The sequence below is a fragment of the Nomascus leucogenys genome, chromosome X, assembly GCF_006542625.1.
Source record: "Nomascus leucogenys isolate Asia chromosome X, Asia_NLE_v1, whole genome shotgun sequence".
NCBI lineage: Eukaryota > Metazoa > Chordata > Mammalia > Primates > Hylobatidae > Nomascus > Nomascus leucogenys.
The window spans coordinates 23,264,828-23,291,290 of NC_044406.1; the positions used below are offsets into that span (position 1 = coordinate 23,264,828).

Genomic DNA, 26,463 nt, shown 5'->3' on the forward strand with positions numbered 1-26,463 from the left:
TGCAAATCACAAAACTAAGTATTTTAATTTTATGAGTTCAGTGGATCTCTATGACATATTCCTTTGAAAACTCAGGGCTCGGAATTGATTTTTCTCTTGATGATCCATTATGTCCCCACTAGATAGCTTGAGCTAATAATTCATTGAGCTATTTTTTGCCCCAGTTCCTGAGAGTCATAAAGCAACATTTTGCTTTATATATCCTCTGGCCTTTCTGGTTTGTAGAATATGGAATTCCTTCATTTGTCTTTTTTCTAGGTTAATGGATCAATCATATTGTTTTTGTTTTTTCAGAGGAACGTAGGCTATAAATGCCTATATTTTGGATGTGATATAGGTAATTTGGGTACATTGAAGTCTTGCAAAAGTGTTCGCCGTATTCTTCCCTACATTCATTTTTACTCTTGGGTACCTTATCTGGCAACTGTATAGCTAGCATCCTGAGTTCCTGTGGATAGGAAGCGGTATCTCTGCACCTACTTCCCTTATGATATTTCAAGACCTATCTTTAAAGTTCCAAAAAGATTGTGTCCACAGTGTTGTACTGTGACATTCTGTCTCAGCACCAGGCCCTCAGTTAGCCTCCAATAACAACAGTGTCTTGGACCCCAAGGAGATGCCATGAAGCCTGGGAAACCTGGCCTGGCTTTGGGTGTTAGAGCCAAGTCTATGCGTGAGAAATCTGGATGTAAGATGGAATTCTGACATGAATTTTTAATTATTATGTTATATATATATTATAATTTTAATTATTATAATTTGTAAGTGAGACTTCCTCAAGGCCTTTGGGTCTTCTAATTTAATAAGCAAAACTGCTATAAATACCTAGTGGTAAAACACATATAACATAAAATTAACTGTGTTGACCATTTTATAGTATACAGTTCAGTGGTATTAACTACACTCATAATGTTATACAACCATCACCATGATCCATCTCTGTAACTCTTTTCATCTTGTAAAACTGAAACGCTGTACTCATTAACTTCCCATTCCCCCGGCCCCTGGCAACTACCATTCTACTTTTTGTTTCTATGATTTTGACTACTCTAAGTAGTGGTATATATTTTTAAATAAGTTTAATAACAAATATATTTATTGATGTGAATTATTTTAAACTTCATCTAATTTTTGATAAACATAGGAAAGTGAATCATGTTCACGTGTCGGAAATTATGGAAATGAAAAATCTAATTGCATTTTTGAGATAATTTCTACTCTATGTAGTTTTGTTTCTTTGTTTTTAACAAGTTTCTTATTTGAACTATTTAGTGGTATTATATATTTATCTTGTTGCATATCAATTATGGGTCTAAATCAGTAGTGTTTGAACTCAGTTTTTAAAAAAGAAGATAAATGCAGTTCCTGAGTTCTTACATAAACTCATACAACACAGGCAGGTTCTGTGTTTTTAAGGAAGCAAAGTGGAATTATTTGAATTTAGCTTTTACCGATCACATGAAAAGTATGGGACGTTAAATTTGCATTTGCCTCTGAGACCGTGAGGCATGAGCTGCAAATTAAAAGACATCATATGAGCCTTGCATCAATTAGGATGAAATAAAGTTTATTCCAGCAATCTGCTTAGCAGCCTTGTTAATGTCAAGGCTAATGAATGCTGCTGATGAATAAATTCCTGAAGAAGAAAGGACCCCCAATCGGAGGTAAGTGCATGATGTCTTCAATTAGAGACTAGAAAAAGAAAGGGCAAAGAAATTCTGTGCGTATGAAGATAAATCCTCTAATTTGCATTTGTTATAACATTATCAGCTGCCTTCTTTTTCTGACTAGGGTCATAATATTTATGGGTTTGAACTGGAAGTACTACTGCAGAGAATTAATGTGTGCAAAGCTCCTCACTGGTCCAAGATAGGTCGACTGAAGCGATCCAACATGCCAAAGCTTGGGGTAATAATAATTTTCAAAATCTTATTTATTTATTTTAATGTGGGATAGCTACCAGGGAACACACTACACTTTTTAAAATAGGAATTGGTTATCTTGTTATGGGAACTTCAGTACATTTTGACTTTGGCACTAAACATCTTTTCCTTTGAATTCAGCATTTTATTTGTAAAAGCCTCTGGTAGTTTTTAAAATCATCGGTTAGAATCTAGGGGTAGTGAACAAAGACAGCATATACATGTTACCTTCACTTTGTCATTCCTGAAATGATAGCCCTTAGGGCAAAGTTGCATGGTTCAGAAATCGTTGCGTGCTGTCATTTAGGAATAAAATGGGAAGAATGAATGGAAGGGAGTTGATGTTGGCTGTATAAGAACGCAATATTACTTGATGATATCTTGTAATAAAAAAAAGGAAAAAAGAAGTCAATGAACTAAGTGCTTTCTGTGTTAGTTACCTCTCATGACAACTCCAGTTTTATTTTATAGACAGTCTCATAGGGGTAACATAACTTGTTCTGGATCACGTAACTAGTAAGGGGAAGAACTGAGATTTGAACCCAGGCCTGGGTGACTCTTAAAGCCAATGTGTATTTTTCATTCTACCTGCTTGCTTCATGTATGGAAGTTTTGGCAGTTTTTGTGTGAAGCACCTTCTTCCTAAACCTGATACTGCTCAGTGCTTGAAATCTTATTTTACTTAAAGCTTATAAATAAAATGGACATGTTGCCTCATCAGATAAGTTAGGAATCTGTACCTTTTTCATAATGTTCTCTAGAGGATTCTGCCACTACAGATCAAAGTTGGGGCCACTGCTCCTGCTTCTTTTCTTATTCATATCTTTAAGGTGGTAGAGTTGTTATTAGCACTTCATCTGAACACTTGCTTAGCTTTTTACCCCCTTCAAGATTTTCTTTATGTGGCATCTTCTCAGTGAGGTATACCCCATTACCCTATATAAGATGCAGTCCCCCCATATTCCTTGTACCCCTCACCCTGCTGTTTTCCCATTTTCCATATACTTGTTACCTCCTAAAACTATATAATTTCTTGTTTATGATGTCTGTTTTTTATTACACATTTCAAATGAGGCCAGGAATCCTTGCTGTTTTGATCACTGCTGTATCCTGAGTGCCTAGAATAATGTCAGATACATAGTAAATGTTCAAAAATATTTGATTGATAAATGGAAGAATGAGAGTTTTATCATAATTTTGGGCCAGCTTCAAAATAGGTGAGAAAGAAATGTTCTCAGTGTCTGCTCTTTCATGAAATTTGCTTTTTGTTCCCATCTCGTAGGGCCGGAGTGGATTTGGTGAAAGAAATGCTACCTGTGGTCGAATGATCTGTGATGTGGAAATTTCAGCAAAGGAATTGATTCGTTGTAAAAGCTACCATCTGTCTGAACTTGTTCAGCAGATTCTAAAAACTGAAAGGGTTGTAATCCCAATGGAAAATATACAAAATATGTACAGGTATGATCCTAGATTCTTCAGAATTCATCTATCTTGAAATTAACAACAGCAGGACACTACTAATACTATCCTTAGTCTGGAGGGACATGAGCCAGTGGTGCTGTAGAGGAGAAATTGTCTCCACTACTTTCATAGTTTGAACTAGTTTACCTCTTGAATTATTGTAATTGATCAGTTTATCTCCATCTCCCTCACCTGTGTTAACACTAGCTTGATGTTTCCTAACAGTAGTTTGGATTTAGATTTCTACTCCTAATTCATTTATTCAGGAATTAGGGTAGATATTTTAGAAATATAAAAACTGAGCAATCATTAAGTTAGAGGTATTGCTTGCTTATTTCTTCCTCCTACTCCTCTGGCCATCTCTCATTCATTCCTGCTAGTTCTTCCTGAGTTCTTCCTTGGACTTCTCTTTTCTGACTTTGTTCCCTCTCTAGGTGATCTCATTGAGTCTTAGGAATTTAAATACCATGGGATGCCTGTGCTTCCCACATGTGTATCTTCAGGTTAGACCTCCCTAAATTCCAGACTCAGTGCATCTGTTTTACCTATTTTACTTGATATCTAATGTGAACTCCCAGCTTGTTCAAAATTGAGCTCTGATCTTCTATCCTAGGTTCTTCCTATAGTCTTTCCTTATTAAATTATAGGTGTATTTTTCCATTATCACTGGAAACTTCCAGAGTCTTACTTAGCCCCAAATCTCTGAGGCATCTTTAATTCCTCTGTCTGATATCCCACAGTAGATGCATCAGGGTATCCTATCAGTTCTGTCTTCTAAATAGATCTAAGTCTGACCGCTTCTTTTCAACTGCATTGGACCCATCCTGTCCAAGCTGCTATCTTCTTTCCTCTAGATTACTGGGTTTATATGCCTATCCCCCTACTTTTGCCCTTACCCCCTTGTGGTCGATTCTCAATCCAGAATCAGAGTTATCCTGGTAAAATCAAGTCAGATGTGATACTCTGCTCAGAATCTTCCAGTGACTCTCTGTTTCATTCAGAGTAAAAACTAAAGTCCTTATTTTTACTTACAAGGTCCTTTACAATGTGTCTCTATGTCGTTAACTCTGTCCTTATCTCCTACTGCTCTTTCCATCATTCTGTCTGATCTAGCCATATTGGCCTCTTTCTTAGTCCTGGAACTGTCAGATTTGCATGCAGCCCAGGGCTTTTGAGTGTGCTATCCTGTCTGCCTGGAATGCTCTTTCCATAGGCTTGCTCCCTCACGTCTTCAAGATCTTTATTCTCAGTAAAATCTTCCACTCTTTCCTAACAAAAATTTCAGTCTCTGCTTCTGTTACTTAATATTCCTGTTGCTTAACTTTTAACATTATATAACATACTATATACTTAATTTCTTTTTTTTTTTAATACTCTGTCTCCCCCATGAGGACATAAACTCCAGGAGGATAGGAAGTTGTATTTGTTTTGGTCACAGCCAATGCCTGGCGTATAGTAAGCATGCAATATATACTCACTGGATGGAATGAATGAAAGGATTTAGGTAGTTTTCAGGCTTGTAGTTATTATATTACTTCAGTTTTTCCTTATGGGATTTTGTGTGTGTGTGTGTGTGTTTTGGAGAAAAGCATTGGGATCAATGGTATGAATGAATTCCTAGTTACATACTGACCTTATTTTAAATTGTTTCTGAAGCCACGGTGCTGTTGCTCTGAATTTACTTACACCCAGAATTCCTTATAATATTTTGTGAAGTTCTGATTATAGGCATTGTTTCTTTTAATTACTTGATTCTGTTTCATTCTTACTTTTCTGTACAGTGAATCTTCTCAACTGTTATACCTGTTGGAACACACCTGGAAAGATGCCAAGTTCATTTTGCAGATCATGTGTGAGCTAAATGTTCTTCCATTAGCATTGCAGATCACTAACATCGCTGGGAACATTATGGTAAATTTAACTTAGAAAGGGGGAAAAGCATTTCCTGTTGGATTCAGTGTTTGCTTGGGGTAGTTGTTATATGATAATGAGTCTAAATGCATGCTTATAAAATGAGTAACTTGGATTCTGAAAGCTGGATTTCTTTTGTAAAAGGAAGAACTGGTTGGGAGAAGGGGAGGAATGCCAGGTGCAGCGTGTTGAAATTTGGGCGAACATACGGATCATCTCTCTAACATCTGGATGTGTCTTTTTAGTGGAATGGTCCATTTGGGAGTAAATAAATAGCCAAGTTGTCAATATTTTAAGCTCTCTTTGTCTCCTTTAACTATAATGCTTAAAGAAAACGTTAGGAGTAATTTAGTACCTTTTTTTTTTTCAAAAGCAGCCCATTATTAGGAATAGTTTTGAAGGAGGTGCTGTGACTAAACTTACTGACTCAAAGTTGCTTTTGTTAGTTGTGGTTTTGAGCTCAAATTTAAAAAATAAATTCCATTTAATAGTCCAGGACGCTGATGGGTGGACGATCCGAGCGTAACGAGTTCTTGTTGCTTCATGCATTTTACGAAAACAACTATATTGTGCCTGACAAGCAGATTTTCAGAAAGCCTCAGCAAAAACTGGTGGGTCCAAAACTGTGTAGTATTTTGTTTTCTCTTAACCCCCCCCCCCTCCGCTTTTTAATACCTTGATAGCCTTTTTTTCTGTGATAACGTCTGCTTTCAAAATAGCTAATCCCTTGTGTACTAAAGAAACCGTGTCAAGTTTATTCCCTTGTTTTTGTGTGGTCATTTCCTTTTCCACTTTGTAAAAGGAAAATGTACTTTGTGCAGACAAAATTATTTGTGAAATATGAAATTCTTTGAGGGAAGCATTAGACCTCTCTGATGGGTGACCATACATGGAATGTGTTCTGGCACCTCAGCCCTATCCAAAGATAAATGCCAGTTAAACTTTTTATTTTCTTAAACCTATGAGCCTTTATTTTTGTGTTGCATTTTTCTGTACTACTATGACCAAGGTCACCCACAGTCAGGTTTCCGAAGTTGCCTCCATCACTTTGGAACTAAAACTTAGTTTAGCTACTGTTTTATTAGCACTGATATTAATTAATTCAGAAATGGGAATTGAATGTTAAAATTTGATTCAGGTTCTCATATTTGCTTGTTTTTTAATGTACATTATCAAAATTGGTATAGGGGATATTCATTTAGAGGACTTTAACTTCTGCTGAGGTATTGAATGTTGGCCAGTAATAAACTACTTAGGAATGGATTTTCAGTATACGGATGTACTTGTTTTATGGTGTCCATATTAATAATAGGGATAATGATAATACCTACATGAAGTATTTTATGTTTTTACATCATGAATGTTAGAGTAGTGATTTTAAGAGGGCTGTTTTATAATCTCAAATTTTATATAATATGAAAAGTGATATTTTTCAATATTCATTGATTTAAAAATATGAAATTCTGTAAATCCAGAAACACATAAAAATAGAATTTTTGTATTTGTTAACTCAGGATATAGTATTTGTTTAAGAAATTGCCATGCTTGGGATTCATTTGGATTCATGAACATATTACAATAACTGTCTTTCCCAACAGATAGGACCACTAACTGAAATGTTTGTTAGAACTAAGTCCTGCAATTGGAAAAGAGAGAATCATCAAAATTTTACATTAGTTAATTAGTTGCTGGCTGGTGAAGTTATCTTTCCATTTGATATTAGGGAGATGAAGATGAAGAAATTGATGGAGATACCAATAAATACAAGAAAGGACGTAAGAAAGCAGCTTATGTTGGAGGCTTGGTTTTGGACCCCAAAGTTGGTAAGGCTGGGCAGTGAATTGGTTTTCTCCCAGTATTAAGGAATTTCTTAATGTGGATCTAGGCTTGAGAAACTAGAAGACCTGAATTATATCTTATAGGTCAACGAATAGGTCTCATGACTTTTATCTTTCATTCACGTGAAAATCTTGGTTGCCAGTCACCTGACATAGACTTAATGTGAATTTTGTTATGCTGTGTTCCAATAAAATATTATTTATAGACATTAAAATTTAAATTTTATATAGTTTTCGTATGTCATGAAATACTGTTTTTGGTTTTTTCCAGCCATTTAAAAATGTAAAAACCGTACTTAAGCTCATGGGTGGTACAAAAATAAGTAGGTTGGATTTGGTCTGTAGCCGTAGTTTGTCTAATACATAGATAGCTGTCCAGTACATTGATAGCCGTTTGTCCTGACCAGTTCAGTTGACAGCAAAGTTAAAGAAAGTGCAGACAATAACCACCAAATTTAACTTTAACAGGAGAATATCTTTTCCCTATTGTCATGAATGGCAAAGATGTTTTGTGGTACACAGAGCTAGAAATAATTTTTTTTTTTTTTGGAGACAGAGTTTTACTCTGCTGCCCAGGCTGGAGTGCAGTGGTGCGATCTCTACTCACTGCAACCTTCACCTCTTGGGTTCAAGCGATTCTCCTGCCTCAGCCTCCTGAGTAGCTGGGACTAGAGGTGTGTGCCACCATACCCAGCTAATTTTTTTGTATATATAAAAAAACATTTCAACCCTTCCCAAGTGTACAGTTCAGTAGTAGTGTTAAGAATATTCACATTGCTGTGAAGGAATTAGTGTGAATTTTATCCAATAAGTTAGTTCTGAGTAGGAAACATTTTTGACAAAAGTGATTTTGTTATTAGTTATAATGAAATGGAGCAGTAGTACTTGGTGTTATGTAGGTCTGGGTTTGAATTCAATGTGATCTTGGGCTGCCTGTTTAACCTCTGTAAGCCTCAGTTTCTTCTGTAAAATAGAGATAAGAGTAATGTCTACCACACAGGGATTTAAGGATAAATTAGTATAGTGCTGGACACAGAATAAACTATCTTATATGTTTGTAGTTATTACTGTCTTAATAGTGGACATTTATTTTTATTCAGTTTCTTCTCAAGGTGAAGATAACTCTTTGTAAATGTCCTATAGAAATATAGTAGCTTTCTGTTCATCCTTTGCAAGTAAAAAGGGTGGGTCGTTCCACTACTGACATTTATATATATGTGTCTCTTGTTTGATTTTAGCTCAGTTTTTGTTTGATTTTAGCTCAGTTTTTGTACAGGTAAATGTGCTGTCCATTTTATTTTTTGAAGCTGTTGTAAAAGAATAAATTACTCGACCAGGCGCGGTAGCTCACGCCTGTAATTTCAGCACTTTGGTAGGCTGAGGCAGGCAGATCACGAGGTCAGGAGATTGAGATCGTCCGGGTCAACATGGTGAAACCCCGTCTCTACTAAAATACAAAAAATTAGCCGGGCATGGTGGTGCGTGCCTGTAGTCCCGGCTATTCGGGAGGCTGAGGCAGGGGACTCGCTTGAACCCGGGAGGCGGAGGTTGCAGTGAGCTGAGATTGCGCCACGGCACTCCATCCTGGAGACAGAGTGAGACTCTGACTCAAAAAAATAAAAATAAAAATAAACCACTCACTTGGTTTTATTTGGGGTGGGGGTGGGAGAGTCGGTAGGATAATTCTTCAAAGAATTCTTGCTTTGAAGGAGAGTTGAACATTTTTTTTTTTAAATGGATGTGACACCTCTCAGCTGATTGGGAAGGTATTTGCTCATAATAATGGTGTGCTTTGGGGACAGCTGGGGAAAGGACTGGTTGTAGCTGGTTCTAAAGAGAGACAGGATCTTTTTCTCCCTCTTCTTTTGTGATCTGGCTTTTCACTTTATGAAATGGTAGTTGATTATTTTTTTCCCTTTTTGTCTGTCTCACAGCTCTGGGTAGTGTATATGGATAGTATATAGTTTCTAATATACTTATAGTGCTTTTAATGATGATGTTTTGACAATTCTTCTTTTTAGACTTTTTATGACATTATGTGGCTTTTTAATTTCAGGTTTTTATGATAAGTTCATTTTGCTTCTGGACTTCAACAGTCTATATCCTTCCATCATTCAGGAATTTAACATTTGTTTTACAACAGTACAAAGAGTTGCTTCAGAGGCACAGAAAGTTACAGAGGTTTGTATTTAACCTGGGACGCTTGAAATCGAGTTGAAAAGAATTGCTTAAAGAAGGAAGATCTGTGTCTTTTAAAAATAGTTTTATTGTGGTATTATTCATATACCATATAATTTACCTGTTTAAAGTGTGTAGTTCAGTGGCTTTTAGTGTATTCCCAGAGTTTGCAACCATCATCACAATCAGTTTTAGGATATTTTCATTATTCCCCAAAGAAACCTTTTAGCTGTCACCTCCCTCAATCCCCTATCCCTTCCACCTCTAGGCAACTACTAATCTTTTTGCTTGTATAGATTTGTGTATTCTGGACGTCTCATATAAATAGAATCATACATTATGTGGCCTTTCGGTATCTGGCTTATTTCACTTATAATGTTTTCAATGTTCATCCATTTTGTAGAATGTACTAGTACTTTATTCATTTGTGTTGCTGAATAATATTCTATTTTATATGCATGTGTGGTGTATGTGTAGGTGTATACACATACACCACATTTTGTTCTTTTTTTGTAACTTTTTTTAATACATGGCAGAAGATGTCTGTTTACCCTCTAGCTCTTGAATTTATATGTCATTTAGTTCTCACCACAAGCTTAGGACCTGTTTTTCAATCCCAATTTCATATTCCCAGAAGAGAGAATCTGATAGGTTTGCCTAGGTTGGTGAGCACCCCAGGTCCCCGTTACCTGTGACCACAAGAGTAGGTTCACAGGGCACGGATCTGGCTGCTAAGGGTAGACCTTTCTGTGGGACTAGTGGATACTTTTACAGAGAAGACACTGGGTAGACATCCCCAAAAGGTATGACTGCATTCAATTAATATTTGAGCTCTGTTCTGCTACTGTGCCAGCATGATGATAATTAATATTAGCCTCTGCCCACCACCATTTTGCTTATTGGAGCTTTCCAGCTTGGATTCTGGATATATAATAGAATCATTTTAGAGTTGGCAGGGACCTCAGAGGTCGTCTAAGAAATACTATACATGTAGCAATTTATAGATCTGAATCATTCTCATGCATGGTACCTCAGAACAATTAGTGTCACACAGGTAGTAGTTGTAGAGCTAGGAGTGGATTGTAAATTTCCTGACTCCACATCCTTTCAGTTTACTTTTTATCTGACTTTCATAGTTGCTGTAAATAAATTAGAATGTGTACCAGGATCTCTTTAATAGATTTACTATCATCATCTGTTATATTGGAAAACAGTAGGTCCCTATTACTATTGTAAGAGTGTTCACTTGATATTGATCTCTATAAAATCAGATGCTTTGTAAAGGCTAGGTTATCAAATGGCATTGACTTGATGTACTTTAAACCAAGAGGTTTATTTTTAATTCTGAACCTTTGAAAGGGCAAGTGTGCCTGGCTTTTTTCTTTGTAGCTGTTAATAGAATTTATGGAGGCTAGGGAAAAATGGTCTAATGCTTCCCCTGCTTTTTCCTCCTGTAAATTTTAATGTAAGAAGACTGCTGGTTGCTTTTCTGAAATGTTGCTATTCTTCTGCCGATTGCATAGCAATTTATAGGTAAAAGGTACTACATAAATGTTAAGGGATAGATATGTATTAGTTTTTAGAAATGTCATGGCCTATTTAAATGTGTTCCAAACTTTTTTTTTTGTTTTTTTTTTGTTTTTGAGACGGAGTTTCGCTCTTTTTGCCCAGGCTGGAGTGCAATGTTGTGATCTTGGCTCACTGCAACCTCTGCCTCCCGGGTTCAAGCAATTCTCCTGCCTCAGCCTCCCGAGGAGCTGGGATTACGGGCATGTGCCACCATGCCTAGCTAATTTTGTATTTTTAGTAGAGATGGAGTTTCTCCATGTTGGCCAGGCTGGTCTTGAACTCCCGACCTCAGGTGATCCACCCGCCTTGGCCTCTCAAAGTGCTGAGATTATAGGCATGAGCCACCGCTCCTGGCTGCTCCAAACTCTTAAATTTGCTGATTTATTAGCTTTTTATTTTTAGTCTACAGCATTTACAATAACTGCTGTGACTCTCCATAGTTTTAAAATTCTGTAGCATTTTGTTTGGTAGTAAAATGATTTAAAATAGTAGTTTAGCTGCTAGTTATTTTATTTTTTTAATCCTGGAGGTCTTAGTGTTTGTATTTTAAAAACAATTTCCCCAAACATGTTGTTCTCCAGTTTTGTTGAAGAAAGATAGCATGTGTAAAAATGTATCCCTTTTTTTTTTTTTTTTTTTTTTAAGATAGAGTTTCGCTGTGTAGCCCAGGCTAGAGTGCAGTGGCGAGATCTCCGCTTACTGTAAGCTCCGCCTCCTGGGTTCACGCCGTTCTCCTGCCTCAGCCTCCCGAGTAGCTGGGACTACAGGCGCCCGCCACCGTGCCGGGCTAATTTTTTATATTTTTGGTAGAGACGGGGTTTCATCGTGTTAGCCAGGATGGTCTCAATCACCTGACCTCGTGATCTGCCCACCTCGGCCTCCCAAAGTGCTGGGATTACAGGTGTGAGCCACCGCGCCTGGCCAAATGTATCCCTTTAAATGAAATCTAAATTTGTGTCTAACTACAGGGGTGGGAGATACTGGGAATGACAGCCTAATATAATTGGGAGAGAAGAGGGCAATCGTGACCTGTTCTACAACCCTCTCAGCTCTTTCTTATACTACTCATGCATTGTTGATCTTGTATAAGATAATAGCTTTTCAAGATGTGATCATGAGGGGAAAGCTCCTATATTACTGTAGAAATTTATTTGACAAAAGTTTGATTTGTGTGAAATTTGTTGTGTCTTTATCAGGATGGAGAACAACAACAGATCCCTGAGTTGCCAGATCCAAGCTTAGAAATGGGCATTTTGCCCAGAGAGATCCGGAAACTGGTAGAACGGAGAAAACAAGTCAAACAGCTAATGAAACAGCAAGACTTAAATCCAGACCTTATTCTTCAGGTATATCTTTTCACTAAGAAACTCTTGAGTGACAGTCTCAGCTTTTACAGTTTGATTATTTATGAGTAAACAGGATGCTGGGCAAATGCAGGTACTTATTTTAAATTTGTGGGTAGGTGACCATTTAAAAATACTAGAGTGCCTCAGAATGGAAGCCACCTTTGTTTACAAAGATTGTATCTGAGCAAGATACTTCTGGCTCCTGGGAGCTTTGGAGTCTGTGTTTACTTGCTGCTTCTAGGAGGTTAGGGAATCATGGATCCAGGAGAATGGATTGAGTATGTTAATTATTTTTTATTCGGGGATACTGAGGGTTTCCCTTTTTTATTGGAGATCTAGAAAGACATCTAATGTAATGCTTAAGCATCTGTAAATGTTGTTGTTTGTCTTTTGTTCTGTGTGGCCTGCAGTATGACATTCGACAGAAGGCTTTGAAGCTCACAGCGAACAGTATGTATGGTTGCCTGGGATTTTCCTATAGCAGATTTTACGCCAAACCACTGGCTGCCTTGGTGACATACAAAGGAAGGGAGGTAAATGGCATAATAACATTCACATCTCTAGATATGAGAATATTTTTAACTATACATGTTATAGTGTGGGAGAGTCAAGTTTATTACCTAGTTGGACAGCATCAAATACAATATCCCTCTCTTTGGATGACAGGTTTGAGACAAATAGGCATTTAAATAAGGATTCATTAATTCGTGTGTGTGTGTGTGTGTGTGTGTGTGTGTGTGTGTGTATTTATTATTGAACATCTACTACGTGCCAGGCATTGTTCTAGGTTCTCAGGATAGAGTGTCAAGCAAGACATAAAAGATCCCTGTTATGAGGGTTACATTCTACCCAGAATAGGAGGGGTTTGGGGTTGGGGACGACATGGGTTGGGAATGTGGGGTGTAAATAAGTAAATAAACGTGTAAGAAATAACTGAGAAAATATGATAGAAGTAAATGCTCTGTAGATAATTAAAACAGGATGGTGGGCTAGAGAATGTTTAGATGGCTGGTTTAGATTGGTCAGGTGGTCAGGGAAGGCTTCTTTGAGGAGGTGACATGAATGAGAATGACGTAAGAGAGGTGTTTTTTTTTTGTTTTTTTTTTGCTGATGGATTAGCTTGGAGTGTGAGTGAAAGGTAGAAATCAGGAGGATAACTAGTAGAGCCTTTTACTAAGATGGAGGAAACTGGGAAAGAAGGATTAAGAATTCTGTCACGGATGTGTTGCCTTTGGCATGAGTAATAGAATTCCAGACATAATAAGGAGGCCATTGGATGTATAGATCCAGAATTCCAGGAATATGTCAAGACAGGAGTTATGGATTGAGAGTTATTGGCTTTAATAAGATGGGCCAAGTACCAAATAGAATTTAGGTACGTCACTTTATGAATACTGTAAGCTTCAACTGTTTTAGTACTATGTGCGTGGGTTTTTCTTAATTTGTAAAAGAATAGATACGCTGAATATTAAATTCCATTTAACTCCTTGTCTGTGGGTTTAAGACTATTTAGCCTTAAAGGAGGTAGGTAGTGGTCATGGGAAAAATGCTTATATTGGGGGGTCTGGACTCTGAATGCTCTAGAGCAGGGGTTGGCAAATGATGGCCATTGGGCCAAATGCAGCCTGCCATCTATTTTTGTAAATAATGTTCTATTGGAACAGAGCTAAGCTCATTTGTTTACATATCATCTGTGGCTGCTTTTGTATTATGAGAGCAGAGCTGAGTAGAAAAAATGGAGGCTCATATGGCCCGCAAAGCCTGATACATTTACTCTCTGGTCTTTTTTAGAAAAAAAGTTTGCTGACCTCTGCTTTAGAGTTTAGACCAGCTCTGTCCAGTAGAACTTTATGATGATAAAAATGTTCTCCATCTGCACTATCCAGTGCTGTAGTCTCTAGCCACAAGTGGCCAGTGAGCACCTGGTATCTGGCTAGTGCCAACTAGCTGAGGAACTGGATTTTTAGATTGCTTTAATTCTAATTAAAATGAATTTAAACTTAAATAGACAAATGTAGCTAGTGGCTACTGTGTTGGACAGTGCAGATCTAGCTGGTATATGAAATAAATGTCAGGATGTTCAGAATCACTCTTCTGTTGGCAGCCCTATCTCAAAGATTTGTCTTAGGACACCGGAAGGGCAAAACATGTATTGAACACCAGTGATGTGACAGAAGCTTTCTTATGCATTATTTCACTGAAATTACACAAGAATCCTTTGAAATAGATAATAACGTTTTCATTTTAAACTTCTGAGGAAGTTAAAACTCAGAGATAAAGTATAACAAGTGGCTATTTTGAATGTAAATCCTTTTAGTACAGTAGGGTTGTCTCTTCCATCTCAAGATGTCATTTATGACTCTGGTTCTGCTTTATATTCTACCTCTTATTACAGGAAGATCATAATTTTTGGTACCCATCTCAAGACACAGGTCTCTTTTACGTGAGAAAGATATAGGTGTTTTAAGGGCTAGCTGAAGTGAGGGAAGGGAAGGATGTTTTCAGTTTCTTAAGCTAAGTTTACTTTAAAATTATTTAAATTTTATTTCTTTACATGTATCCAGTGGCTTCTGATGGAATACCATCTTATTTTTGTATTAGAAAATGCACTCACTGTGCCCCAACTGGGTGATAATACATGGGTTGACTATTGAGATTGGATCAAGGTTACTCTTAAGTTTCTCATGAGAGGCAATAGTTGACAATTTACTCCCTTGGAGAGTGCCTCTTGCTGTTGGGAAATCCCTGTTGTTACATTTTCTGCATTGGCTCAGAAATCCACGAGCTTAAAAGGGCACTGTTGATAATGATAAGCCCCAAATTTGTCCAGTGATCTCCCCCACCCTCCTAATCCATTGTATTTTAAGGGCAATGGTTTTCTTTAGCTGGATTTTTAATAGCGAGTTTAAACACAATTTTTATTTTTCTGTTATATAAAATATAACAATAACAAATCTTTAATAAATGAACTATAAAAAAAACCCTGTTCTCTCCACTAAAAAACAAAGGATTTCAGACAAACTAGAACTACTTGTATGTGATTTAAATTCTTGGTATCTGCTTTCCTCTTTTCTCTTTACCCTTTGCTGTTTCCCTCAAATAAGGATAAATAAAACTCTGGAAAGTAGGCCTTTGAAGTAATATGAGGCTACTGAGAAATAATAATTATGCAGTTTCTCCCAGGAAATCTTATTCTAGAAGAAGATTCAAAGTCACTTACAAATATTATTTCCTAATATAAAAATGATTGTTAAAGTATTGGTGATAATTGTTAGCATTGGTGGATGGAAGTAGTCTGATCATCTTTCTTTGGGTTAGCGTCTCTTAATTATTAAAGAGGTAGGAGGAGTGAAGTGAAAATGAGAGCCAGTGTGCTGAGATTTTGGAATACCTTTGTAACTTATTAAACTAGTATTTTTTGTGACAAGATACGAGTGGGCAGAATAATATAGTAACCTGCAGATCTTACAAATTCTTTGCTTTTAAAGTCCTTGTGGGATAAATTAGATTAAGTTTCAAGTGGAAATTAATGAGAAGGAAACCTGGTAGCATGCCATTGCAAAAGATTATAAAATGTTGCATTTGGATGTGGATTAATACACAGCCTAGGGAGGCCTTGAAGCCTTTTCCTTTTTATTTTTAAGTCTATTTTGTGTTTGCTCAGTTTTGTTGGAATCGTGCAGGTTTGGCTCTAGCGACCTAATAATTTCTGTAATCAAATGTATTATGGCTGCTAGAATACGCAGAGTAATTACTAATTGTACTTTTTAAAACAGGTTTATAATAAAAGTGCTAGTAATTGTGTCAAATGGGCATCAATATTGTCTTTTCACAGGTGTGATCTTTCACGCTTAAACTCTTCCATGATTTTGAATTGCTTTGTGGTAGAGGAATGAGCTAATGGGTAAGGAATTGTATGAGGGATCTCACAGTGTGTACGTTATTTAAAAGTAATGAAGTCAGTGTTTCAGAGAAGTACTCTGTGAATCTATAGAAATACAATCTGTATTTGTGTTTGTTCTCAATGCGTGTGTAGAGAGGCATAAAAAAGAAATTGGGCAAGCCTGTGGCACTGAGTGGACATATATGTTTAAACCGGAAAGAAAAGGTGTATCAGTTGTCAAATGTCTGATGTGGTAATTGAAGTGATTGTTCACTAGGTGGCGATAGACACCCTGAGATCATTAATCAATTAAGGATTTTATTCTGTGAACAATAGTGAAGGCAATTTAATGAGTTAAATCTGTCCACATTTTAGACTTTTGTTAATTTTGGAACTATTAAAGAAAAGCTAAAACTGGCCCAAAGGATTGTAATACTCTAGTGTTTAAAATAATTATGATTTTTTAATCATTACTTATATTGATAGGAACAGTAATTTATCATAGCAAGTTAATTCTTCTATCAAGTAGCTAAATTCTGATTTCTGGCCATGGAGACACGATACATGACTCCCTCAGTCACAGTATCAGAAGCTAATCTAAAGGAAATTGGAAATGATTTTGATATATAATTTTGCCTTTTTGAATTTTTTTATTGCGAAATTTTTTATTTTATTTTATTTTATTTATTTATTTTTGAGATTGAGTCTCTCTCTGTCACCCAGGCTGGAGTGCAGTGGCGCCATCTCGGCTCACTGCAAGCTCCGCCTCCTGGATTCACGCCATTCTCCTCTGCCTCAGCCTCCCGAGTAGCTGGGACTACACTACAGGCGCCCACCACCACGCCCGGCTAATTTTTTGTAGTTTTAGTAGAGACGGGGTTTCGTTGTGTTAGCCAGGATGGTCTCGATCTCCTGACCTCGTAATCCGCCCGCCTCGGCCTCCCAAAGTGCTGGGATTACAGGCATGAGCCACCGCGCCAGGCCTATTTTATTTTATTTTAAGAAACAGGGTCTCACTTTCTTGCCCAGGCTGGAGGGCAGTGGTGTGATCATAGTTCACTGCAGCATTGAATTCCTGGACTCAGACAATCTTCTCGCCTCAGCCTCCCTAGTAGCTAGGACTACAGGCATATGCCACCATCCTTGGCAAATTTATTTTTATTTTTTGTAGAGATGGAGTCTTGCTGTATTGCCCAGGCTGGTCTCCAACTCCTGGCCTCGAGGGATCCTCTCACCTTGGCCTCCCAAAGCTGTAGGATTATAGATAGGAGCCACTGTGCCTGGCCTTATTGGGGAATTTAAAACTGACTATGTACTTATAAGTATACTCATTGCATAACTTTAATTTAACGGGACTATTTGTCTTGATGGAATAATTAGTACTTACTGACATTGGTATTCTTTTATTTCTCTACTCTCTTATTTCTGTGTCCTTGAGAAAACCATTTTTGATCTGGATTTTTTTATTGCATTTTAAAATGTATGCTCTGATGTTTAGGTAGAGAGTCCATGCATTTTCATTTTCCTACCTGATAGGCTGAAATAAGTCTTTGCCAGCCTGCTTGCCAGTTGGTCGTAGACTGCCTGGCTTTTAGTTGTGTTGGAGCTGGAATTTGTGCACATTAAAAGTGTATCCAAATCATTAATGCAAACATTACAATCTTGGCAAGCCTTTCTGAGATTTTCTTGGTGATGTGGTAGCACCTATCAGGATCCCTTGGGAATGGCACTAGGACAGAGGGCTCTAGCCTTCGTTGGTGTTGGTGATGAAAGAGAATGAGTGACTGAAGAATTTTACAATTAAATATTAAGAGAAGTCTTTCATCTTTACCTGTAAATAACCAAAAATTTCACTTTTGCAATCTTTTTTCTTTCTTTCTTTTTGTGGGGGGGAGGGGGGCAGAATTTCGCTATTGTTGCCTAGGCTGGAGTGCAATGGCGTGATCTTGGCTCACCACAACCTCCGCCTCCCGGGTTCAAGCGATTCTCCTGCCTCAGCCTCCCAAGTAGCTAGGATTACAGGCACGTGCCACCACACTCGGCTAATTTCATATTTTTAGTAGAGATGGGTTTTCTCCATGTTGGTCAGGCTGGTCTTGAACTCCTGACCTCAGGTGATCCGCCCGCCTCAGCCTCCCAAAGTGCTGGGATTACAGGCATGAGCCACCATGCCCCGCTGCAATCTCTTAATAGCCTAGTTTTTCTTTAAAAAATTAAAAGCAATAAAATATTGTAGAGACAGCTAAAGACCATTTCCTCCCTATCCTCTCTCATTTCTTTTTCTTTTTCGGAGGTAACTTGCCCAGAGTTGGTTTTGTCATTCTTGCCCATGGGTTGTTCTTTTTTGCTTCTGCAACATGTATATACATGTGGTGTGTTGTCATGCTATACATATTCTTTTGCAGTTTGGAAAAGCAGGAGAAAAACTCTACTCTGTATGCCACATTTTAAGTATATTCGGCTTGATACGTTTTTAGATTTGATTCATTCATGTTAACTATTATATAATATTTCGATGAATAAATATAGCACAGTGTATTTTTTAATTCTGCCATCATCCATATCTTTAGGTTTCCAAGTTTTCATTTGTCTTAATTATTTGCTGTTACAAACAGTACTGAAGTAGACAACACCACCTTTGTGAGAGTTTCTCTGGTATATTTCTAGGAGTGGAATTTGTACAACATCCACAGCAGTATATGAGGCTTTATTGATAAGAGCAACCATTTAATTTATCACAGCAAGCTCATTTTTAAAAATCAAGTAGCTAAATTCATATGTCTGGCTGGAGCCACAATACATAACTCCCTCAAGTCATAGTATCAGAGGCTAATCTTAAGAGAATTGGAAATGATTTTGATATACAATTTTGCTTCTTTGAATTTTTGTTTAGTTCTCTGTTGAGGTATTTTAAACTTACTATATATATACTTAGACTTGTTGCATAATCCTTGATATTCCACATCCTTGCAGCACTTGTTATCTGAGTATTTTTTGGCTAGTCTCATGAGTATGAAAGGATATCTCATTGTGATTTTAATTTACATTTTAAAATTATGAGTTAAGTTGGGCATCTTTTCATGTGTTTATTAACTCTTCCATTTTCTTGTCTGAATAGAACATAGATGTTCTATTTTGTTGGTTTGTATGTCTCTTAGTATTCTTAGGTGTTCAAAAGCCAATCCTTGTTTTGTCATTTGTGCTGCAGATATCTCTTTCAGTCTGTAGCTTGTCCTTTTACTTTATTTGTAGTCTTTCATTATGCAGAAGTTTCTAATTTTAATGCCAGATATTTAATTTTTTCCTCTTTACACTATGTGGGTTTTTTTCCCACAAGAAATCTTTCCCTCCTCTAGTGACATAGACATTCTCCCTTGTTTTCTTCTAAAAGTTGCAAGGTTTGGCTTTTCTTATTTAGGTCTTTAATCCTTCCAGAAATTATTTTTAGGAATGATACAAGTTAGGAATCTAATTGTGCTTCCTTGTAGAGTTATTGAACGTTCCTGTATTGTTCCTGTATTCCAGGGGTTGGCAGACTTTGACCCATGGGCTAACTCAACTCAAAACCGTATGTTTTTGTAAATTAAGTTTGATTGGGACACAGCCCTACCCATTTATTTATGGCTGCATTTGTGCTACAACAGCAGAGTTGAGTAGTTGCCAGAGATACTGAGTGAACTCCAAAGTCTAAAATATGTCCTATCTGGCCCTTTACAGAAAAAGCTTGTGAGCCTGTGGTCTAAAAGATAGTCATGAAAGAGTAACTCATATTTCCAACAGTAGCGATATAGTCAGTGAAAATAGAGGAAATTACACTAAAGGTGGTAAGAAGGAAGGAAAACAATCTTTTGGGCATATAAAAAATACAAAGTTTGGGCCGGGCGCGGTGGCTCACGCCTGTAATCCTAGCGCTTTGGGAGGCTGAGGCGGGTGGATCACCTGAGGTCAGGAGTTCAAGATCAGTCTGGCCAACATGGTGAAACCCCGTCTCTGCTAAAAATACAAAAAATTAGCCGGGCGTGATGGCAGGTGCCTGTAATCCTAGCTACTCAGGAGGCTGAGGCAGAACTGCTTGAACCCGGGAGGCGGAGGTTGCACTGAGCCAAGACCCTGCCACTGCACACCAGCCTGGGCAACAGAGCGAGACTCCATCTCAAAAAAAAAAAAAAATTGAAATTTTACTGATTCTTAGATTGTCATATGAGAACTTCCCTCAACCCAAGTAGAGTAAAGGGGAGGTCTGTGAATCTGCTGAAGTTGTATGTAATATTTTGTGTGTCTGTGCATATGTGTACTTTTTTGGAGGAGAGGATGCATAGCATTTAAGAGACTCAAAGGGGACCATGATGTGAAAAATGATAAAGAACGCTGGTTCTTATATTTCATTTCTGGCCTCTTATGTAGCCTGAGGGAAAACTTTAGCCTTAAAAATGTATACTTTTGTCACCTAAAACATGGCAGTGTGAAGAATTTTCTTGCCAAACCAGACCCATTTAAACTGTGTGGGTGGTAGGAGGGATGAGTTCTAATTCTGTCTCCAGAATTTTTATAGCCACCATTAAGACTACTTTTAACTTCAGCTGACCTACTAACATTTTGATTTTTTTTAATATGAGAATTTCTTTTAAGGCTAATATGAAGGTTTAATGTATTTTGGCAGACATATTTTATGTTAAAAAAAGCAATATCGTTTGTTAGTGATCATGAATTACCTGTCACTTTCAAAGTTGCTTACATTATAAAATTTGAAGCCAGATAATTTTTAAATTTCGTTTCTATTGTCATATTTCAGGGATGTTTGGATTCTAAATTCCTGGCAGTTCTTCAGAACTGATAACACATACTATTCGGCTTTATTAATTCACATTCTACTCATTTAGAATTTGTGGTAATTCAGATGGAATGAGTTGAAATTCTTCTTAGTACAAATTAATAGTTATTTCAGAGCCTAGGTTCTTCATATACCATTAAATACAGGTTGAGTGTCCCTAATCTAAAAATCTGAAATGCTCCAAAATCTGAAACTTTTTTTTTTTTTTTTGAGACAGAGTCTTGCTCTGTTGCCCAGGCTAGGGTGCAGTGGTGCTATCTCGGCTCACTGCAAGCTCCGCCTCCTGGGTTCACGCCATTCTCCTGCCTCAGCCTCCCGAGTAGCTGGGACTACAGGCACCCGCCACCACGCCCGGCTAATTTTTTGTATTGTTAGTAGAGACGTGGTTTCACTGTGTTAGCCAGGATGGTCTTGAGCTCCTGACTTGTGATCTTCCCGCGTTGGCCTCCCAAAGTGCTGGGATTACAGGGATGAGCCACTGCGCCCAGCCCAAACTCTGAAACTTTAAGTGCCACCATGATACTCAAAGGAAATGTTCATGGAGCATTTTGTATTTCAGATTTTTGAATTAGGGATGCTCAACTAGTATAATGTAAATATTCCAAAATTCCAAATTCAAACACTCTGGTTCCAAGCATTTTGGATACTCAGCCTGTACTGTAGAAACAACTATATACATTTAAGTAAGTGACATTTTATCTGCAGATCGTTTATAGTGATGAACTTGTACTAAGGAACCATCTGTTTGCTTGTCCATTTGTCTACATTCTTTCAAAAATTGATGAAAGTAATGTTGGTACTTTCAAATAAAGGTGAAAAAAGGAAGCTGTACTTTGGAAACACCCCATGGAAGACCAGTCCAGATTATAACTTAGACTTTCAGTAATTTGAGAGAAATGCGATGATAAAAATTCAAGTATATAGAATAATTCATGCTTATTATATATGCTTGCATTATAAACAATATATACTTATATGAAAAGTATATGGTAAGCATGTAATATATATGTTATATATACTCTGTTATAACAGTGTTGCATTTATAGAGATTAAATAAGTGGGTTACACTTAAGCTTGATTTTACTCTATATGCTTGAAAATACTGAGTATTTCTTTCAAAATGGCTAAGATGTTAGACTTGAGACAAATTCAGAATAACCTTATTCTTCTTTCTTAATAGTTGGAAATTAGCATCTCCAAGATGCATGGATATTGGCCTCTGTGTGCCTTTTGGGTTTTTGGACGTTGAAAGGTACAGGTTTAGGAGGACACAAGCCAGTTGATGTAAGAGACAGCTGGGAAGACAAAGACTAGGTCAAATCTTGCCTGGGGTCTGGGAGTGTAAGAGAAGAAAGCTCCATCAAGGAGACCATTTAGGCATCTTCTTGTTTATCCCCTTTGCATTTGCTGAAGTTTTTTGTTTTTTTGTTTTTGAGACAGAGTCTCGCACTGTCTCGCTGGAGTGCAGTGGCGTGATCTTGGCTCACTGCAAACTCCGCCTCCCGGGTTCACACCATTCTTCTGCCTCAGCCTCCTGAGTAGCTGGGACTACAGGCACCCACCACCATGCCCGGCTAATTTTTTTGTATTTTTAGTAGAGACGAAGTTTCACTGTGTTAGCCAGGATGGTGTCGATCTCCTTGGCCTCCCAAAGTGCTGGGATTACAGGCGTGAGCCACTGTGCCTGGCCTGCATTTGCTGAAGTTTTTGAGTGGTCACCACATCTTAGTTTTACCTGCGCTTTAAGGAATCCAGGTGTGGGCACCCGCACCCCTCTCCTACACATACATTATACTACTAAGTGTCAGAGGTAATAAGATATGGTCCTGGGGTTGTGAGTTGGCCTCTCCAGTCTTGCTGAATCTTCAGTCAATACTAATCTTTAAAATTCCAGGGCTTCTTTCATCAAGGAAGATGGAATTTCCTTATTCTCAATCCAAATTTGTGCCTTTTTCCACCCATATATTGGATTTCTTATTACTAGATTTTTCAAATGGGTCTGCATAAACTAGTATCAATACTTAAAAATTTTGTATTAACACAAAACAAAAGTCTGCAGCCTCAAATTATTTCTGTATTCTCCAACCTCTACTTCAGTTTGTCAGGGAGTGCATTTCAGATGTTTTTTTTGTTCTACCTAGCCCCTAAGCCCTGTGCTATACATAGTGGATGTTTGTTTGCCTTACCTCTGGGATCACACTCACTTAGTAGTTTCTGTAGTTATAGATGGGTAGATAGGGAAGTGGTATATTTTTTAAAGAAGGTCTTGATATTTAAGCCTATTTTGAATTTATAAGAATGGCCAGGATACTCAAACAAGAAAAAGGATAATTCATACATTTGTAGTAGGAACCTAGGAACTTTTATCTGAAAAGATAGGGACAGAGTATTTTTGCCATGTAATTTTGCCTTTTTAATTACTGAAACCATTGGGAATGTGGCTAAGGATGAGAAGATAAATGCTACTAAGACTGACCTTGTGTCAGCACCACTGATCTCTGCTGAGATACATTAAGTTTCATTACTTTGACTAGAATCACATAAATTGAGTCCTGGAAATCTTTTTCTTCCCCACCCCTCACCAGAATGAGTGACTTTTGTTAACCCAAATTCATTCCATTTTTCTACATATGTGAAAATTTTAAATAAACCTATTTTGGTATCTATTTCTTTTTCACAAGCCACGTGTTATTTGACAGGTGTTCTCAAGCTCCTTGCTTTGGCAGTGAACCAAGATGACAGAGCAGTAATGATTTAGAAAGTGCCATTCCCTCCTTGTTAAGCGATAGAAAGAAAAGTGTGAAGTTATTAACCATTATTCACCAGTGGCATAGAAATTGGTATAAGGTTTAATTGTCTGGTTCTACAGTTGGTCTAGGTAGGCAATTTCCTGGATAGTGCTTCTCTTAAGGAAAGGGAAGAATAGTCATATAACTTCACTTTTTTCTCCCATATAATTTTTTTTTCATCTTTTCACAAATTGCAGATGGATTGGAGAGAATGGATCACTAGAAAACCAAAATATTGACCTCACAGGCTTTCCCTTTCCTTATCTGCCCAGGTATAGATTTATGGGTGACATGGCAGCACTCAGCAACATTGCAAATTTCCCACCCCCCAAATGAATCACATGCTCAAGTGTTTGAATCTGATGGTGTACAGGATGTTACCGCACTGTCTCCTTATGTTAGCCATGCTGAGTCTATTTGTTGCTAATTGGAAAAACCTACTTTTGGCAGCCTCAGCTGCCTGGTGGCTTTAGCATACTCGTCACAACAGTATGGTCAGGCCCATTAAAGACACATCCCTGTCAAATTTAAAAAACAAAACAAGCTCATTGGGCTTGTTATGGCTCAGGACCAGCTGACTGAGGGAAGACTAATAGAATTAGTATCTTCTGTTTGTGTGTCATCATTTCAGTGGGCAGCATGAGCCTGTGTCAATTTGCCAGATCATAAATACTGTGTTAAATTACAATGAGCTGCATTTGGTAAGTTGTGGGAGTTTTGGAAGGCGGGGAGAAGAATAGTTTTATGTATGTGTGAAGAAGCCGTTTGATTTTCAGCCAGGGATTCCTGAGCCCTGTGGTCATGGTTTTAGAGATCTTATACCTACTTTGAAATTTAGTACCAGCGTCAGGTTGTGCAGCTGTCCTTGTTTCCTTTTTATTATTAATTTTGTGGTTGAATTGGCTTGTATCCCTTTTAAGCTTGAATGTATGAGTCTCAACATTAAAATTTTTTCTTTGAAAATTCTGTTTTAAAAAGCAATATGAAATAGAATGTAGCTGAAAAGTGAATTTTTACTCGCATTTTTAAAAGAGCAACAAAGCCTGAGTGATTTCCAGAAATGGTTTCTGTGTCATCTTTGGAATTCTTCTAGTTACTAATTCTTCTTTATAGGCTTGGGTTTGGTTTTGTATTACCTGTTTTTATTGGCTTTGTTGTTTTAAATTTGATAAAAGATTTGCTGTTTTGAGGCTAGTGATGAGATTTATTTATTTATTTATTTATTTTGCCTTAGGACTAAGAGTTGAGCAGGGATGGGAGTGGAACAAAGATATTAGGTTTCTTTTATGATTTGGAGTGTCAGACATTTGGCTATATTTGTTTCATGGGTTTTTCATTGCTGCTGACTTAACCACAGACTACATTTTCAGCCCTGTGCAGGAGGGTGGTGTGCCTTCCGCAGGCAGGGAGGAGGAGGGTTGGGGGGTGGTGGCTTGGAGAAAGGAATCAGCTCATGGGCTATTAATAATGTACATTGTTCTTGAGGCCACATGTAACATTTCTGAGCCCTGACCAACAGGGTAGGGTGCGTGTTCTATTTACGTTGGACTGCATGGCACGATGTGATGGATAGCTGATAATATAATCACAGGAAAAATCCGGGTATTTCTTCTTTAATGATGTCCTGATAGGGCAGAAAAAAATAATTTGTCTTCAGAAGATTGGCTTAGAGTGGCTGAATATATTTAATTCAATTACTGGTTCTTGCCTCATAGCCAGGAATTCTTCAAGTGATATTTGCTGAGTGTGTACATGGAGGGAAATGGAGACAAATGACATTGCTTGTGACCCACTGCCTTGAGAGGAAAGCCTTCGGTAATGATTCCAGTAAAACTAGAGCTAGAGATTAGGAAGCTAAACTTGTGATTACTTACTAGTAAACAAGGGAAAGGATCTGTTGTAGGTGCAAAAATCTTACCGAAATGCCTGAGTATGCACTGGAGAAAGCCCTGGACTGCACACCAAGGGTGCTCACCCTCTTGTTTACTTTTTGTGGCTTTGAGCTAGTCATCCATTCTGCCTCTGGTTTTTCACTTGTCAGAGGGGTGCTAGATGATGATAATTACTGCCCAGTGGGCTTCAGTTACAAAGCACCTTAACATAGAGTGGCTATCTACTATTGTTTCTCAGAACAACCCAGGGGAAGCATTCGTGCAAGGCTCCGAGTATCTAGCAAGTGTCAGGCATGCCACGTGGTGCTGCTGTTAGGGAGACAGTGGTAAACTTAAGCATTCAAGGACCTTGTCTTCATGGAGTGTTCAGTACAGTAGGTGAGAGCTGTTAATCAAATGGTCAATGAATAATTATGTCATTCTGAAAGAAAATAAGTGCTAAGAAAAGACACATGAATTTCCGAGTCTTGATAGCAAAGGCCCTTGACCTGGACTGAAAAGTCAAAATTTTCCTGATCCTTTGGTACTTGAGCTGAGATCTAGAAAGTGTGGTCTGGAGTTAACTAGGTAAAGAGTTGGAAGAATAAGCATTCTAGAGTGAGGGCTAGCATGTGCAGAGGTCCTGTGGTGGTTGGAAGCATTATGTGGCCAGGGCACTGAGAAGGCTGAGGTAGCTGAAGCATAGAAAGGAAGGGGAGAGTGATAGGAGGCGAGGCTGGAGAGGTAATCAAGGTCACACCATATAGGCTTTGCAGGCCGTGTTGACCAAGGGGCAGATGTTAATTGTTTGTTTGTTTGTTTTTTTGAGGCAGAGTCTCGCTCTGTCACCCAGGCTGGAGTACA

At 37.8% G+C, this 26,463-nt stretch overlaps 1 protein-coding gene and 1 non-coding gene across 3 annotated transcripts in view; both read left to right on the forward strand.

Moving 5' to 3' along the window:
- Positions 1-26,463, forward strand: part of POLA1 (DNA polymerase alpha 1, catalytic subunit) — a 302,637-nt gene that overhangs the window by 41,093 nt on the left and 235,081 nt on the right. For both annotated transcript variants that reach the window (XM_030807188.1, XM_030807187.1), the window contains 8 exons: positions 1,792-1,908; positions 3,205-3,380; positions 5,165-5,294; positions 5,786-5,905; positions 7,018-7,117; positions 9,189-9,313; positions 12,076-12,225; positions 12,636-12,758. In XM_030807188.1, the coding sequence (XP_030663048.1) occupies positions 1,792-1,908; positions 3,205-3,380; positions 5,165-5,294; positions 5,786-5,905; positions 7,018-7,117; positions 9,189-9,313; positions 12,076-12,225; positions 12,636-12,758 (1,041 nt within the window). The remainder of the gene's footprint in view (positions 1-1,791; positions 1,909-3,204; positions 3,381-5,164; positions 5,295-5,785; positions 5,906-7,017; positions 7,118-9,188; positions 9,314-12,075; positions 12,226-12,635; positions 12,759-26,463) is intronic.
- Positions 8,212-8,341, forward strand: LOC115833450. The gene has a single exon (XR_004028882.1).